The following is a 20,059-nucleotide window of genomic DNA, read 5'->3' as shown; positions in this document are numbered from 1 at the left end:
TACAATGTTGTGTCCGAGTACAGAATTGTGTCCAAGTACAGGATTGTGTCCACGTACAGGATTGTGTCCATGTAAAGGGTTGTGTCCCAGTGAAAGGTTGTGTCCAAGTACAATGATGTGTCCCAGTGCAAGATTGTGTCCCAGTACAGGATTGTGTCCCAGTACAAGGTTGTGTCCAAGTACAAGGTTGTGTCCAAGTACAGGATTGTGTTAAAGTGCAAGGTTGTGTTAAAGTACAAGGTTGTGTCCGAGTACAGAATTGTGTCCAAGTACAGGATTGTGTCCAAGTACAGGATTGTGTTAAAGTACAATGTTGTGTCCGAGTACAGGATTGTGTCCAAGTACAGGATTGTGTTAAAGTACAATGTTGTGTCCGAGTACAGGATTGTGTCCATGTACAGGATTGTGTCCCAGTACAAGGTTGTGTCCAAGTACAAGGTTGTGTCCAAGTAATGGATTGTGTTAAAGTACAAGGTTGTGTCCAAGTACAGGATTGTGTTAAAGTACAATGTTGTGTCCCAGTGCAAGATTGTGTTCCAGTACAGGATTGTGTCCCAGTACAAGGTTGTGTCCAAGTAATTGATTGTGTTTAAGTACAATGATGTGTCCCAGTACAAGGTTGTGTCCAAGTACAAGGTTGTGTCCAAGTAATGGATTGTGTTAAAGTACAATGTTGTGTCCGAGTACAGAATTGTGTCCAAGTACAGGATTGTGTCCATGTACAGGATTGTGTCCATGTAAAGGATTGTGTCCCAGTACAAGGTTGTGTCCAAGTACAAGGTTGTGTCCAAGTAATGGATTGTGTTAAAGTACTAGTGTCCAAGTACAGGATTGTGTCCATGTACAGGATTGTGTCCCAGTACAAGGTTGTGTCCCAGTACAAGGTTGTGTCCAAGTAATGGATTGTGTTAAAGTACAAGGTTGTGTCCAAGTACAGGATTGTGTTAAAGTACAATGTTGTGTCCAAGTACAGGATTGTGTCCATGTACAGGATTGTGTCCCAGTACAAGGTTGTGTCCAAGTAATGGATTGTGTTAAAGTACAAAGTTGTGTCCAAGTACAGGATTGTGTCCATGTACAGGATTGTGTCCCAGTACAAGGTTGTGTCCAAGTAATGGATTGTGTTAAAGTACAAGGTTGTGTTAAAGTACAATGTTGTGTCCCAGTGCAAGATTGTGTTCCAGTACAGGATTGTGTCCCAGTACAAGGTTGTGTCCTAGTACAAGGTTGTGTCAAAGTACAAGGTTGTGTCCAAATAATGGATTGTGTTTAAGTACAAGGTTGTGTCCAAGTACAGGATTGTGTCCAAGTACAGGATTGTGTTAAAGTACAATGTTGAGTCCGAGTACAGGATTGTGTCCAAGTAATGGATTGTGTTCAAGTACAAGGTTGTGTACAAGTACAGGGTTGAGTCCATGTACAGGATTGTGTCCAAGTATAGGATTGTGTCCAAGTACAAGATTGTGTCCAAGTACAGGGTTGAGTCCATGTACAGGATTATGTCCAAGTATAGGACTGTGTTCAAGTACAATGTTGTGTCCCAGGACAAGGTTGTGTTCCAGTACAAGGTTGTGTCCAAGTACAAGGATGTTTCTCAATAAAGTGAGTGAGTGAGTATGGTTTTACGCCGCTTTTAGCAATATTCCAGCAATATCACTGCGGGGGACACCAGAAATGGGCTTCACACATTGTACCCATGTCGGGAATCGAACCCGGGTCTTCGGCGTGACGAGCGAACGCTTTAACCACTAGGCTACCCGACCGCCCCTTCTCAATAAAGGGTTATGTCTCAATACAAGGATGTGTCTCAATAAAGGGTTATGTCTCAATACAAGGATGTGTCTCAATAAAGGGTTATGTCTCAATACAAGGATGTGTCTCAATAAAGGGTTATGTCTCAATACAAGGATGTGTCTCAATAAAGGGTTATGTCTCAATACAAGGATGTGTCTCAATAAAGGGTTATGTCTCAATACAAGGATGTGTTTCAATATGGGGCTGTGTTTCAATATAGGGTTATGTCTCAATATAGGGTTATGTCTCAATATAGGGTTGTGTCTCAATATAGGGTTATGTCTCAATATAGGGTTATGTCTCAATATAGGGTTATGTCTCAATATAGGGTTATGTCTCAATATAGGGTTGTGTCTCAATATAGGGTTGTGTCTCAATATAGGGTTGTGTCTCAATATAGGGTTATGTCTCAATATAGGGTTGTGTCTCAATATAGGGTTATGTCTCAATATAGGGTTATGTCTCAATATTAGGTTATGTCTCAATATAGGGTTGTGTCTCAATAAAGGGTTGTGTCTCAATATAGGGTTGTGTCTCAATATAGGGTTGTGTCTCAATATAGGGTTATGTCTCAATATAGGGTTGTGTCTCAATATAGGGTTGTGTCTCAATATAGGGTTGTGTCTCTATATAGGGTTGTGTCCGAGTACAAGAATGTTTCTCAATATAAGGGTTGTGTCTCAATACAAGGATATGTCTCAATATAGGATTGTGTCTCTATACAAGGATGTGTCTCAATAAAAGGTTGTATCTCAATACACATCTTTCCGAGGCAAGAGAGTTAACTGACTATAAAAGTCCAGTTTCCACCCTTGCCGAACTTGGCTGGAATTCCTGGGCTCGATCGTAGCGCCACCAGTGTCTATTATGAGTTATGTCCATTCTATGCCTTTCCCTTTTGGACCAATCAGATTCCACATCTCGTATCAAATGCATTGGCTTCAAACAAAATGGTGGCACCCAGTCAAGACGATCTGATCAACCATCAAGATCTATTTTGTGATAAAACGGTTCTTACTTCGCGAAGTACATCAAATCATGTGAGCACCTTGATTAAAAACATGATAAAGATTGGAAAATATCTGTTGACAACGAGTTGGCGATGAACATGCTTTGCAAATCCTGCAATCGACCGAACTCTGCATGACAGTTTACGAACTGGATTTCGATTTCGGTGCACGATTTTGATTGGACTATGCACAGATTCGTTAGCCCAGCCAAAACGTAACTCCATAATCCTAGCTTAATTCGGTAAGGGTGGAAACTGGACTTATAAAGTCAGTTAACGCTCTTGCCTCGAGAAGATGCTCAATACAAGGATGTGTCCCAATAAAGGGTTGTGTCTCAATACAAGAATGTGTCTCAATATAGGGTTGTGTCTAAATAAAGGGATTTGATTTTCAGAATCACCATGACTAGCCAATAGCTAACTGCTTCAAAATAGTTTTATTTACAATCTCCTGGCAGTTCAAGTTGTGATAACAATGGGCATCTCTTAAAAGCAGGTATGAATGTGTGTTGTAATATGTGAGGTATCCTGACCCACAATATCACACACATAATACTTCAAACAAACCTTCTTGATCAGGCAGCTGAGACTGGAGATAAAACAAATCATTGTTCCTGACAAAACTTGATTTCACAAAACACTTCAGAGAAACCTATGACTTGGTTGCCATGGTGATGGATTCAACGTGTCACTCTGAGCAAGTCTTCAAAACCAAATTTGTTTCAGTGCTATACTCAAGGGGCAGTTCTTCTGCTTTAACACAATTTTTAGGAAGTATGTGTCTCCAAGCTCCTGATGTGACAACTCATTGATGGGTTTGAAGAGTCAAAGATGTGTTATCTAGGCAGCAGTCAGTCCTTACTGTCTGCCATTGGGTGGTGCTGACCCATGGTCAGGAAATGCCAACGTCTGATGCCAGGATTAACCAGTGATGTCCATTTATTAACCTTCCCCTCAGGGATGAGAGGAATTAACCCTCTCAGGGTGATCTTAGAAGTTGCCGGTAATAATCAATACAACATTTCATTCAATCAATTGGAAATCAATACTAGATATGACATACGTATGTGAGAATATTTTGCCATGTTTAGTCACTGAAAGAATAAACAAGCCCTCTGTAATGTAGGATTAAACACCAAGATGCCGATGCCCTCTTTCCATGGTCTGATTGTACAAGGCCAATGGGTACAGTTAAGCATTCTTATGTGGAACATATATCTTGTGATCTTTCCTGATTACACAATGTTTCAGATGATGTTGCCAGCAGCCGATGGGACTATGGCGCAGGTCCTGTGTTTACTCTGCATGGTGATGTATTGATTGGCGGGGCACATGTTACAGCCCCAGCTTCTGTGCCAGTGTCATCACCAAAACACTCTGCTCTGTCTGCAGGAAGAACCTACTTTAGCTTCACGGAAAATATAGCTAATCTTGTGTATTACAGGGTAAACCTTCACTACTCTTCCCATAATGTTGCATCCATTAGGGCCACTGTACACAATGCTTATTTGAGATAGTTTTTTAATCCATCTATTCCAACTTAAACTTGTATTCATTCCTGTAGTGGTCGTAATGCTTGTCAATCTTTGAGATGCTGACGGTTGATCACTATTCAGAGTAATCGTATATTTCAAATATGAACTTTCACATGCTGGGTTTCCACTTCGAATCCATAGCTTTCAGCAACACAACTACGTTCCTACTAAAAACACTGGAGTAGAATGGCGTCATTTCAACATTCAATGTGAACAAGCCCAACAGCCATCGGCTTCACATTAAACTTTCAATACACTAGTGAACAGAGATAATATCAATGTATTAGATGAATAAGTTATCTTCTTGCAATGCTTCCAGTATTACTTTTCAAAATTATGATTTTAGCTCAAATGTCTTCAGTATTGATCGGTGCCTGTCAGTTCACATTATAAGGAGAGATGAACAGTGGACATACATCACGAAACACTGGACATACATCACGAACGCTGGCCATACATCATGAACACTAGACATACATCATGAACACTAGACATACATCATGAACACTGGACATACATCACGAACACTGGACATACGTCATGAACACTAGACATACATCATGAACACTGGACATACATCATGAACACTGGACATACATCATGAACACTAGACATACATCATGAACACTAGACATACATCATGAACACACTGGACATACATAATGAACACTAGACACATCATGAACACTAGACATACATCATGAACACTAGACATACATCATGAACACTGGACATACATCATGAACACTGGACATACATCATGAACACTAGACATACATCATGAACAATGGACATACATCATGAACACTGGACATACATCATGAACACTAGACATACATCATGAACACTAGACATACATCATGAACACTGGACATACATCATGAACACTGGACATACATCATGAACACACTGGACATACATCATGAACACTGGACATACATCATGAACACTAGACATACATCATGAACACTGGACATATATCACAAACACTGGACATACATCATGAACACTGGACATACATCATGAACACTGGCCATACATCACAAACACTGGCCATACATCATGAACACTGGACATACATCATGAACACTGGACATACATCATGAATACTAGACATACATCATGAACACTGGACATACATCATGAATACTGGTCATACATCATGAACACTAGACATACATCATGAACACTGGCCATACATCATGAACACTGGCCATACATCATGAACACTGGCCATACATCATGAACACACTGGCCATACATCATGAACACTGCACATACATCATGAACACACTGGCCATACATCATGAACACTGGACATACATACACTGGACATACATCATAATATTAGGTTGTTTTTCTGCATCCCAAAACTTCAGTCTAGAGTCCTGTCTTTGACCCAACAGGCTGATGGCTGACTGGATGCCATTGTAGGCAAACGACAGTCTGCAAGATATGTTGGCACTTAACACATTCATATATTCTTTTTTTGTTATAGTAAAACCAGTAGTACTATATATTGCATGTTACATCTTTTCAAATTCCAACTTTGTGGGTTGCGTAAGACTCATATAAGCCACCTGCCTCGAGGTCAGAAGGTGGTTGAAACCCTCCAGGTAACAGCTTGGGCTGTTAGCAGAAACATCAATCTGGCCATCACTATCGAAAATAAAGTTACACTTTAACATTCCTCTTTTCAAAATAGGTAAATAAACCAGTCTAGATTCCATTAGGCACTGTCAAGAGCAGTGACATGGCTTAGCCATGAAGAATTCCTGAGACAGTTCTTCCCTGAGCAGACTAGGCATGCTGTGGGTGAGTCATCTACAAGGTGTCTGAAGCTCCCAACACCATATCAGTCAAAATACCAACTTCTTCTGCCAGTGGCCCTTTGCTTACAGGCTTGAAATAATTCAATCACATCTCAACTGAGAGTAATATAAGGAATGGCATTCAGAACAGTACTTTTATTCCTGTCAACATCTTGGAAAAATTCTTGTAATTGATGGAGGAATCCCAAACGCTGTGCACTACAGCTACCCTCAGCTGGCACAGGGCTGACTGGGACAGAGTGTTTATACAATGAAATAAGTTAGTCTGTGATCCACAGAGAATACTGAGGCAAGTGGGTGTGATATGACGGTGGCTAGCCCATCATACGACCATCAAGCCACAAGTGTTGTGCTCTAAGTACTGATAATCCATTTCCTCAACACTCATCCCACTCCTATTGCCAGCAGCCTCTCGTATGAACAATTAATGTATGGTTTGGTTTGGGAATATGTTCAACAGACAAACTGGCAAAATATTTGTGTAGGAATCTGGTTATATGAAACATGTTGTTTGATTGCTTACAGTTTGTCTGTTTCTGAACAGAAGTGGAGTTGTTAGTTGTCGCAGTTCAAGTGGAAACCTAAACTTTACTGTACAATTGAGAAAAAACATAGGTGCCTAAGTACACCTGTCCTTATAACAGAGGGCAAACCAACTGTCTCAGTGAGTGAGTGAGTGAGTGAGTGAGTGAGTGAGTGCTCACATTACAAGTAGCTGCACCTGAAACACTTGTTCGCATTACAATGAGCCTCCACAGCTTTATTGAGCTGTCTCCAGTATAAGATCTCAGTATAAGATAACAAGGAGGGGGTGGGGGTGTCAGCCCCACCATTATTACAATTTTGAATCCTCACCACCGGAGAATGCTTCCAACCAAATATGTTTGATATCTATCTGTTAGTTCCAGAGAAGAGGCCGTTAAAGCAATAGAGCTAAATTACCCCTATTTGGCCCCGCCCTTCAGCCCCACCATTTGTACAATTTGGAATACCTACTACCTAGGAATGCTTCCAGTCAAATTTTGTTAATTTCCAGTTCAGAAAAAGTCGTTTGAATAAATTGTTGACTTATCAACGATGGACGGAGGACGGATGCCACGGTATGGCATAAGCTCACTTTGGTCCTTCGGACCCAGTGAGCTTATAATTAATCATTTCTAGTGTTAAAACATGCTTAATCATAACTTTGATATACATAATGATAACTATTGTTTGATTTCTGATTGTAAATTTAAAATTTTGTTTTGTTTTGTTTGTTTGTTGTTTAACCCTGGACTCAGCAATATTCCAGCTTTATGACGGCTGTAAAAAAAAATCGAGTCTGGACCAGACAACCCAGTGATTGACATTATGAGCATCAATCAACGCAATTTGATTACAATGACATGCATCAACCAAGTCAACGATCCTGACCACCCGATCCCGTTAGTCACCTCATACGACAAGCTTTATGCCTTTTACGGCAAGCATGGGTTGCTGAAGAACTATTCTAACCCGGATCTTCACAGGTTTAATCATGACTAATACATTCTTAGCTTTGTTATTGATACCTCTTCAAATAAACAAAACATATTTTCGGACATGTGATCAACACTGATAATAAGTTCTACATCTTTAACAGGTTAGGAACAATCATCTACTTGCCACCATCTGCATAATGAAATTAGTCAGCCAAACTTAACCATATGAACAATGATGAAGGCACAGCACTGATGACAACTACCCAAGGTTCGGCCAGATCCAGCACAGCACAAAGAGAGAGCTTATGGTATTGGCAAGTGCCAGGAACTGATTGGGCAGCCCATCTAGGAAGGTCTAATTACACCAGCTCTCCTCACTGTCTCACAATCTGAACAAGTTTCAATACCAAGGTGGCAAAAGAGGCTCCAGGCCTTAGCCAATTTGCAAGAATGAAAGCTTAGAACTAATGAAAAATCAATAAAAACTTGTACAAAAGACAACAGTGGATTGCCTAGCTTGCAGCAAATGACCAGGGGGAACAGATGTAGCAGTTACATGGAACAGAGCTTGTTGTTTAGTAAGCATGGTGTGGGCCTCCAGAACAGCAGTCTGATGTAACACAACCAGGATAGGCACAGAGACAAACAACCATGACTTCACCTTGCAACAAGTTGTGGTGTCAAATTAAAATATGGAACCAAAGATGTATAACCCAGAGGTCAAAACAATAACTTCATCAAAACAAAACAAAATCATTCCAAGCTAAAGCATGATAAGAGGAAAAACATTCATAGATGGGTAAAAAGAAACCATCTGGTATGAAAGCTGGTTGGAGAAGGTGAAGGGATTTACAGCTATTATATTGAATGCCAAAAACACCACATCAGACTTCTTCCTCCTAACATTCTAGTCATGCATGAAGAACATCACTTTCTAATAATCCCTCTGTAGGCTCTTCCCTTTCTCTTAAACCTTACAAGTATCAAATGCTAATCGAAGTTGTTTTAAAAGATTCCAATGTACCATCAAAATCAATGTTGAAACTCTCTGGGTTTTTCTGCTTCCCTCATCATACATAAAGCCAAGCCTGCATGGTGAATGATTCAATTTGAGTTGCAACAACTCTACTGGACAGCTGTGATGTAGTTACTGACTTGGTGAGCACTGTCTTACCCATGTTTGATCACATCAAATCACTGCATGATTAAAGATGAAATGCCATTGATCCCTGGAAGCCACGTCAGAGGAGACATGCCTGTGGCTCAGCATAAAGGATTGGGAAAATTACACAGATCAAGCAAACAGAAGCCTCTCTCCTTCCACGATTTTATCAATTTTAATCAGGTTGTGAAGTGATGACTTCTGAAGTTTGCTGCTGATGTAGTTTGAATGTGAAATTTGAAATGTGCTTGTCCTAATTCTTAGCATCAATAGTCATTTTCTTAGCCTGACCTTTATGCTGTCAATAGGTGAAAACCAAGCCGATGTTCTACTACCGGTGAGAGCCAGGTAAGATGGTCTGAGTGACAGTGGCTTACATACCATCACTTCATGGAAAGTTGGCTAGGTTACGTGTTTGAGTGTGTGCTGGTCAAGTATGACAGTGTTTTTTCTCATGGTACTTTATGGACCGCGGGACAAGTCCCATCAAATGACTGGGGTTGCAATGAGACCTGGAATGGCACACCTACAAAAACTGACATCAAAACAATATTCTATCATTATATTAATTGCCAAAAGTCCACCCAACGTCAAAATGAAACAAGGCAACATTTTGGCCATATTTCAGCCAAATTCAACTGTCCCAATTTTTTTATTTTAAGAGAACCCTAACCACAGCTGTCTATAAGTTGAAACTAATCATGATAGCTACCTTGTTAAATTGCTTTGCAATATATCTCTCCAAAGTTACCCCAAACCCAAAACTATCTTACATTCTTGTGAAACAATGGTTTTTCAGTATCTTTCACTACCATTTTGATAAGGATAAATATTATACCATATGATATGATATATATGATAGGAGACACAGTTGTCATTTACAATGTTTTCCCCTTTTCACACCCAGAGACTGATAATACCCCTTTCAGTTTCTGAATCAGCAGGTTGATTTTGTTGACTATACTGGACAAGTTGTCACTTGTCATGTGTTTACATTAAGTACATTAGTATCACCTGCTATACATATAGTGAACTGCGCACGTGAGTTGGCATTTTTGTTAAGACAATATGATTTCTAAGTCTGCCCCTCAGGAGCCGCAAGCTTATTCTAATCATGCCATTACAATTTAACTGTGCCATTAGCACTGTAGCGTTTACTAATGCAAGAAATTTTGAACACTGAATTTGCATGAAATTTCATGTAAAACACAATAACTATTTAGTTGACACATGGCTGATAATCTGGATACAGTGGCAGATGGAATCAGCAACAACACACCCCTCTCAATCTGTCTCACAAATTAATGCTAGGACTTGGCATGACACAAGTATGACTTGATGTACTCAAGTTTCTGTGAAATAAAAGACATTCTTGCTGTTATTCATCCACTGTTATTGCAGCTCTTTATTCTTGTTAAAGTAGCCTGGATAATTCATTCGTGTTTCTATTTCCATTCTCTGCAATCTCAGCATCAATCATACACAGAATATACTTGGATGACAAACTCCTTCATCCAGCCTACATAATGAGGGTCCTGCTGTAAGACATCCACAACAAGGAACTACGCACAGTCATGAGTTATGACAACAACTTCCCCGAGTACATGTAAATGAGAGGCCGAGTGCCTTTTTGTCTGAATACAAAGTTCTCCAGTGTCCAATATAAAACTGACTAACAAAATGGCATTAATCACATACACATAGCAGTGAATGGCAAGGCCATGTGCACTGCCTACTGTCAGCCTGATGCCTGTACATGTGCACTGCCTACTGTCAGCCTGGTGCCAGTACATGTGCACTGCCTACTGTCAGCCTGGTGCCAGTACATGTGCACTGCCTACTGTCAGCCTGGTGCCAGTACATGTGCACTGCCTACTGTCAGCCTGGTGGTACCAGGAGTCGGCACCAACGTGCACACAACCACCAGGATTATCTTTCCGACATCCCTTCTCTAGTCAGGAAGCTGACAAATGTCAAGCAAATACTTAAGGTCCCAAGTATTCTGAGCCATCATCCTGCTTTACTCTAATATGTTACATTGATATCATAATCAGCTGTCTTTACTGAAATAGGGGGACAACAAATTACATGGTTTTTTAACAAAATGTGTTCCAGAGAGCCTCACTTCCTAATGGTTGCACCTGTAACATCTGCTCCACCAAACATCCCTTCCTAGACCATAATGAATGCCAACTGGTCAGTTCTAGCAATAGAAGCCATGCAGTAACAGCTGCAAAAACAACAGTTTAACATGTTTAATCAATTTGATACATTGTCAAAATGAGGTTTTGTAATCTGGTTTTGCTTGATTTTCAAAATGATCAAATTTCAACTATTTATGCCCACAATGTTCCTTAGCACTAGTGCTAAGCTGTTTGTACATAACATGCCATTGATAGGCTCATCATATGTCAGGATTCTACTACATTGATAGGCTCATCATATGTCAGGGTTCGACTACATTGATAGGCTCATCATATGTCAGGGTTCTACTACATTGATAGGCTCATCCTATGTCAGGGTTCTACTACATTGATAGGCTCATCCTATGTCAGGGTTCTACTACATTGATAGGCTCATCATATGTCAGGGTTCTACTACATTGATAGGCTCATCCTATGTCAGGGTTCTACTACATTGATAGGCTCATCCTATGTCAGGGTTCTACTACATTGATAGGCTCATCCTATGTCAGGATTCTACTACATTGATAGGCTCATCATATGTCAGGGTTCTACTACATTGATAGGCTCATCATATGTCAGGGTTCTACTACATTGATAGGCTCATCCTATGTCAGGGTTCTACTACATTGATAGGCTCATCCTATGTCAGGGTTCTACTACATTGATAGGCTCATCATATGTCAGGGTTCTACTACATTGATTGTGAGACTGGGAAACATGCGGTTACATTTATCAGGCAAACATAAATACTCCCTCCAATAGCAATAACATCTCAAAGTGCCCATACTCCCTCCAATAGGAATAACATCTCAAAGTGCCCATGCTCCCTCCAATAGCAATAACATCTCAAAGTGCCTGTACTCCCTCCAATAGTAATAGCATCTCAAAGTGCCCATACTCCCACCAATAACAATTACATCTCAAAGTGCCCACACTCCCTCCATAAGCAATAACATCTCAAAGTGCCTGTACTCCCTCCAACAGTAATAACATCTCAAAGTGCCCATACTCCCTCCACCAGCAATAACATCTCAAAGAGCCTGTACTCCCTCCAATAGTAAAAACATCTCAAAGTGCCTGTACTCCCTCCAATAGTAATAACATCTCAAAGTGCCCATACTCCCTCCACTAGCAATAACATCTCAAAGTGCCTGTACTCCCTCCAATAGCAATAACATCTCAAAGTGCCAATAATCCCTCCAATAGTAATAACATCTCAAAGTGCCTGTACTCCCTCCACTAGCAATAACATCTCAAAGTGCCCATACTCCCTCCAATAGTAATAACATCTCAAAGTGCCCACACTCCCTCCAATAGCAATAACATCTCAAAGTGCCTGTACTCCCTCCAATAGTAATAACATCTCAAAGTGCCTGTACTCCCTCCAATAGTAATAACATCTCAAAGTGCCCATACTCCCTCCACTAGCAATAACATCTCAAAGTGCCCATACTCCCTCCAATAGTAATAACATCTCAAAGTGCCTGTACTCCCTCAAATAGTAATAACATCTCAAAGTGCCTGTACTCCCTCCAATAGCAATAACATCTCAAAGTGCCTGTACTCCCTCCAATAGTAATAACATCTCAAAGTGCCCATAATCCCTCCAATAGTAATAACATCTCAAAGTGCCCATACTCCCTCCACTAGCAATAACATCTCAAAGTGCCCATACTTCCTCCACTAGCAATAACATCTCAAAGTGCCTGTACTCCCTCCAATAGCAATAACATCTCAAAGTGCCTGTACTCCCTCCAATAGTAATAACATCTCAAAGTGCCCATACTCCCTCCACTAGCAATAACATCTCAAAGTGCCCATACTCCCTCCAATAGTAATAACATCTCAAAGTGCCCATAATCCCTCCAATAGCAATAACATCTCAAAGTGCCTGTACTCCCTCCAATAGCAATAACATCTCAAAGTGCCTGTACTCCCTCCAACAGTAATAACATCTCAAAGTGCCCATACTCCCTCCAATAGTAATAACATCTCAAAGTGCCTGTACTCCCTCCAATAGTAATAACATCTCAAAGTGCCCATACTCCCACCAATAGCAATAACATCTCAAAGTGCCCATACTCCCTCCAATAGCAATAACATCTCAAAGTGCCTGACTCCCTCCAATAGGAATAACATATCAAAGTGCCCATACTCCCTCCAATAGCAATAACATCTCAAAGTGCCTGTACTCCCTCCAATAGCAATAACATCTCAAAGTGCCTGACTCCCTCCAATAGCAATAACATCTCAAAGTGCCTGACTCCCTCCAATAGCAATAACATCTCAAAGTGCCTGACTCCCTCCAATAGCAATAACATCTCAAAGTGCCCATACTCCCTCCAATAGCAATAACATCTCAAAGTGCCTATACTCCCTCCAATAGCAATAACATCTCAAAGTGCCCATACTCCCTCCAATAGCAATAACATCTCAAAGTGCCCATACTCCCTCCAATAGCAATAACATCTCAAAGTGCCTATACTCCCTCGAATAGCAATAACATCTCAAAGTGCCTGTACTCCCTCCAATAGCAATAACATCTCAAAGTGCCTGACTCCCTCCAATAGCAATAACATCTCAAAGTGCCTGACTCCCTCCAATAGCAATAACATCTCAAAGTGCCTGTACGCCCTCCAATAGCAATAACATCTCAAAGTGCCTGTACTCCCTCCAATAGCAATAACATCTCAAAGTGCCTGTACTCCTTCCAATAGTAATAACATCTCAAAGTGCCCATACTCCCTCCAATAGTAATAACATCTCAAAGTGCCTGTACTCCCTCCAATAGCAATAACATCTCAAAGTGCCTGTACTCCCTCCAATAGCAATAACATCTCGAAGTGCCTGTACTCCCTCCAATAGCAATAACATCTCGAAGTGCCTGTACTCCCTCCAATAGTAATAACATCTCAAAGTGCCCATACTCCCACCAATAGCAATAACATCTCAAAGTGCCCATACTCCCTCCAATAGCAATAACATCTCAAAGTGCCTGTACTCCCTCCAATAGTAATAACATCTCAAAGTGCCCATACTCCCTCCAATAGTAATAACATCTCAAAGTGCCTGTACTCCCTCCAATAGCAATAACATCTCAAAGTGCCTGTACTCCCTCCAATAGCAATAACATCTCAAAGTGCCCATACTCCCTCCAATAGCAATAACATCTCAAAGTGCCTGTACTCCCTCCAATAGCAATATCATCTCAAAGTGCCCATACTCCCTCCAATAGCAATAACATCTCAAAGTGCCCATACTCCCTCCAATAGTAATAACATCTCAAAGTGCCTATACTCCCTCCAATAGCAATAACATCTCAAAGTGCTCATACTCCCTCCAATAGCAATAACATCTCAAAGTGCCCATACTCCCTCCAATAGCAATAACATCTCAAAGTGCCTGACTCCCTCCAATAGTAATAACATCTCAAAGTGCCTGTACTCCCTCCAATAGCAATAACATCTCAAAGTGCCCATACTCCCTCCAATAGCAATAACATCTCAAAGTGCCCATACTCCCTCCAATAGCAATAACATCTCAAAGTGCCTGACTCCCTCCAATAGTAATAACATCTCAAAGTGCCTGTACTCCCTCCAAGAGCAATAACATCTCAAAGTGCCCATGCTCCCTCCAATAATAATAACATCTCAAAGTGCCTGTACTCCCTCCAATAGTAATAACATCTCAAAGTGCCCATACTCCCTCCACTAGCAATAACATCTCAAAGTGCCTGTACTCCCTCCAATAGTAATAACATCTCAAAGTGCCCATACTCCCTCCACTAGCAATAACATCTCAAAGTGCCCATGCTCTCTCCAATAGTAATAACTTCTCAAAGTGCCTGTACTCCCTCCAATAGCAATAACATCTCGAAGTGCGTGTACTCCCTCCAATAGCAATAACATCTCGAAGTGCCTGTACTCCCTCCAATAGTAATAACATCTCAAAGTGCCCATGCTCCCACTAATAGCAATAACATCTCAAAGTGCCTGTACTCCCTCCAATAGCAATAACATCTCAAAGTGCCTGTACTCCCTCCAATAGTAATAACATCTCAAAGTGCCTGTACTCCCTCCAATAGCAATAACATCTCAAAGTGCCTGTACTCCCTCCAATAGTAATAACATCTCAAAGTGCCTGTACTCCCTCCAATAGCAATAACATCTCAAAGTGCCTGTACTCCCTCCAATAGCAATAACATCTCAAAGTGCCTGTACTCCCTCCAATAGTAATAACATCTCAAAGTGCCTGACTCCCTCCAATAGCAATAACATCTCAAAGTGCCTGTACTCCCTCCAATAGCAATAACATCTCAAAGTGCCTGTACTCCCTCCAATAGTAATAACATCTCAAAGTGCCTGACTCCCTCCAATAGCAATAACATCTCAAAGTGCCTGTACTCCCTCCAATAGTAATAACATCTCAAAGTGCCTGTACTCCCTCCAATAGTAATAACATCTCAAAGTGCCTGACTCCCTCCAATAGCAATAACACCTCAAAGTGCCCATACTCCCTCCAATAGCAATAACATCTCAAAGTGCCCATACCCCCCCCCAATAGCAATAAAATCTCAAAGGGCCCATACTCCCCCCAATAGCAATAACATCTCAAAGTGTAATTATTCTGCCAAAGAGTGCTGACCAGCTGAGACAGGGTTTAAATCACCTGACATAAACCTTTACAGCAGAAATATTGTTCACAGCACAACAAATTGACACTTAACCACAATATTGAGTTGGAAAAAAAAAATACAAACAACTATCGTTCTCTGTATGCTAACAAAAGAAACTACTGCAGCCAGTGAAGTAGATGTTAATTGTAAACATTTGACTCTAGAAAAGTTCTATAAGGGTTGTGTGCAATCTACAAAAACACTACTAAGCATGCTAAGTTAAGTATATTTTTATGACACAGAGAAAGAATTTTGTATTTTTTTATAGTAATGCTAATGGCCATTTTGACTCGCTGTTAGGCATAGGTCATAATCAGTCAATGCAATGTTTGTTACATGTTTTCTAGGACCGTGGAAACATCTCAGTCTGGGAATCAGAAAGGAAACAGAAGATGCATACAACCAAATCGTTTTCTTTAATATGCCATCTGTTGTCCGCCATCTTACCTGATGCAAGCTTCAGAGACAGGTTAAAATTTCGCCATAAATTTAAGATGTGCCAGTTTTAGACAGTTTCAATAATATATTGATGATCATAATCTTTTTTGGCTAAGTCACATTTACAACAACCTTTAGCAAGAAAACAGCTTGGTGAATGAGGCTGCATGTTTACAGAGTTGGATGAGGTAAACTAAAAATCAAAAATGGTACTCAAACCGATGGTGACATACTGAGGAACATTCAGATCAAAATCAACTTCATTTTCACTATGAAAGTAGGTAATAATGACAAATAAATGGTTAATTGTGTTATTTTATACATTTTCTTAATTCAGAACTTCAACTTTGGCCTTCATCTGAATTTTGCAAAGTACATTTTGCTGAGATTCCAGAGTCTATTTCACCCTATTCAGCAGCAAATTAGCCAGGGCTCACCTGCCTAATGAAGACAAACGAGATGAGAGTGATGGTTTCAGATTCTCCTACAACACCAGGTAGCCATGTGTACATTACTGAAATGTGGCCATGAACAGGTATCACACTAACAGAAGCACTGCTATCACATGGCCTGCATTATACATGCTGCAGCCTTCACAACTCACAAAGGTATCACACCACAAACTCCTACATAATATACAACACCATGCATCCTTAAACATGTTAAAGATGTTCCCTTTATACATCATTTTAATGATTTGTTCTCAAAGTTGGTTAGAGATGAAAGCTTAAGTCTTCCTAGGCATTGGCTCAATGCAGTGTTCATGGTGTTTGCTGAGCTATTGAAAATAGTTTGGGTATGATGCTCTGTGCTGTATATATGGTCCTCCAAACCCTTCAAGGTCCTCAACATAAAAGCCAAGGTGTCAGGGCTTCGGTCAAGTTGAACTGGGGATTGCAACAATGAGCTAAATGGGTCATGTGAGAGATGGCGGTGAAGTTGTGCAGTCATTGTCAGAATAGTCATTGATGAGACATAACAGTTCAAAGGGAAGACATACTTTTCTCCTTTTCAAATCTCTACACTGACATTGGGAGTGGAATATTTCTAACATGCATGTCTTCTCCCTTTCATCACAAGTGAATGGGTGGTTTCAACTGTTTATAAGTATGAACAGTTAATACAAACACATACCCTGAAGAAGATGAAAATCAATAACTGATCATGTTTGTGCAAAATACAGATGACTTGATAAGAAAGGACCAAGCCCATCTTTTGTCAAAGAAAAGTACAGACAGGATCTGGGGCTACATTACCCCATAATAGACAGGAATTTACTTTCAACCAATCAGATTAACCCAACCCATCAATATTTCATTAACCCAAGAACAAAATGAAAAATGCCACATGCCAATGAATGCATGAAGAAAGTATTTTATCTATTAAGAAATGAGTGGATAGACACTAAAATGTCACATTCAGGGTATAGACTTGTATAGACAGTTGTTTCTGAAAAATGGCACCGAACGCTACATCGACAAAATCAAACTTATTAGCATTATCAGTCAGTCGAGCAAGAGTTGTGTATGTTCCCCGGAGACATGTTGTCAGCTGAGAGTCTAGCTTGATGTAGATGCTACTTACCTCCTCAACACGGAGATCTCATTCTCCAGGGCTTCTTCCTTGCCTAGTAAACCTTTCCTGTCAATACATTTCACTGCCATGTACTTCCCCCTGTTTAATTTGTCTTCTCCTAACACAACCTCTGAGAATGCACCTCTGAAACACAAAAGAAACATCATGAGTTACCAGTTAACATTGGTCTTGACATCCTGGTCTTAAGTGAAACACATGCTGTGCAGAAGAATAGTAACATTCATTTATTACCCATAGGATTAGAAATAACCAAATTAATAATAATCGTATGTGCCCTTTTGCAAAAAATCACATCACATGCATCAGTGTATAGTTTGTGTCATCAGGGCAGAATTGCTGATGTTATTCAAATCTCATTGGGACATAAGGTCGGAATATCGTCACATCAGCAGTGACATCATAGCTGAAGAGTGTTGACATCATTTGACAGTTGTGGTTTTCTGAGATGGCTATCGTGATCAGTGCATTTTTCTATTGGGGACCTCAAAAGGATATTGAAATCATGGATAATAACATAGAGATTATAACACTCACATTTATGTCATACGGATTTTATGAAACAGGTGTAAAGATACGTATATTACCCTCACACTCACTCAGGAAATACAGGAATTCTGACACTTGTTTCATAAAATCAGTATGACACACATGTTTGTATAATAATCTCTTTGTCTCATAACTTCAGGAAACTGACTTGACTGCCAGAGTCGATGGTGATTGGGTGTGATATGTACTTATGATGAGTCAAAATAATGCAGTTGGAAGCACATCTTGAGAAGAGCATCAATTGAAACTTGGGTATCGAGAAAACAGCTAAGGTTTGTAGTATTTGTTTGTTAGTTAGTTGTTTAACGCCACACTAAGCAATATTCCAGCTATATGATGTCAGCCTGCAAATAAATAAGTCTGGACCAGGTACACCAGTGGTTCAGGCCCTTGGGGCACAATGACACACGATCAATCAACTCACCATGTCTGACCACCTGGTACATTCAGTCAGCTCTCATGACCAGCATGAGGTTGCTGAGTACCTAGTCTAACCAGGTCCTCCATAAATACAATACATTGTCTGTAAGATGATAAGGCTACCACCTGGCATGCAGCAGAACATGCAGGAAGACAGATTGAGATCAATCACATTAAACATTCTAAGATCTCATGTGACATGATACCCACTAAACCAATACACACATGACCCAGGTGTTGTCCGAGCCTCAACTGATTTGATATGATACCCACTAAACAAATACACACATGATCCAAGTGTTGTCCGAGCCTCAACTGATTTGACATGATACCCACTAAACCAATACCCACATGACCCAGGTGTTGTCCGAGCCTCAACTGATTTGACATGATACCCACTAAACAAATACACACATGACCCAAGTGTTGTCCGAGCCTCAACTGATATGACATGATACCCACTAAACCAATACACACATGACCCAAGTGTTGTCCGAGCCTCAACTGATTTGACATGATACCCACTAAACCAATACACACATGACCCAAGTGTTGTCCGAGCCTCAACTGATTTGACATGATACCCACTAAACCAATACACACATGACCCAAGTGTTGTCCGAGCCTCAACTGATTTGACATGATACCCACTAAACCAATACACACATGACCCAAGTGTTGTCCGAGCCTCAACTGATTTGACATGATACCCACTAAACCAATACACACATGATCCAAGTGTTGTCCGAGCCTCAACTGATTTGACATGATACCCACTAAACCAATACACACATGACCCAGGTGTTGTCCGAGCCTCAACTGATTTGATATGATACCCACTAAACCAATACACACATGATCCAAGTGTTGTCCAAGCCTCAACTGATTTGACATGATACCCACTAAACCAATACACACATGACCCAAGTGTTGTCCGAGCCTCAACTGATTTGACATGATACCCACTAAACCAATACACACATGACCCAAGTGTTGTCCGAGCCTCAACTGATTTGACATGATACCCACTAAACCAATACACACATGACCCAAGTGTTGTCCGAGCCTCAACTGATTTGACATGATACCCACTAAACCAATACACACATGATCCAAGTGTTGTCCGAGCCTCAACTGATATGACATGATACCCACTAAACCAATACACACATGACCCAAGTGTTGTCCGAGCCTCAACTGATTTGACATGATACCCACTAAACCAATACACACATGACCCAAGTGTTGTCCGAGCCTCAACTGATTTGACATGATACCCACTAAACCAATACACACATGACCCAAGTGTTGTCCGAGCCTCAACTGATTTGACATGATACCCACTAAACCAATACACACATGACCCAAGTGTTGTCCGAGCCTCAACTGATATGACATGATACCCA

General features: G+C 40.6%; 1 protein-coding gene across 1 annotated transcript in view; it reads right to left on the bottom strand.

Moving 5' to 3' along the window:
* LOC124118192 (calcium/calmodulin-dependent protein kinase type 1-like) overlaps nt 1-20,059 on the bottom strand; it is a 92,879-nt gene that overhangs the window by 46,141 nt on the left and 26,679 nt on the right. Inside the window, exon 2 of the mRNA XM_046480309.2 lies at nt 17,676-17,810. Within this exon, the coding sequence (XP_046336265.1) occupies nt 17,676-17,810 (135 nt within the window). The remainder of the gene's footprint in view (nt 1-17,675; nt 17,811-20,059) is intronic.

The sequence above is a fragment of the Haliotis rufescens genome, unplaced genomic scaffold (genome assembly GCF_023055435.1).
Source record: "Haliotis rufescens isolate VD_foot unplaced genomic scaffold, xgHalRufe1.0.p SCAF_22, whole genome shotgun sequence".
In the NCBI taxonomy this organism is placed as follows: domain Eukaryota; kingdom Metazoa; phylum Mollusca; class Gastropoda; order Lepetellida; family Haliotidae; genus Haliotis; species Haliotis rufescens.
Note: the sequence above shows the minus strand (reverse complement) of the source record. Positions and strands in the feature narration are given on the sequence as shown.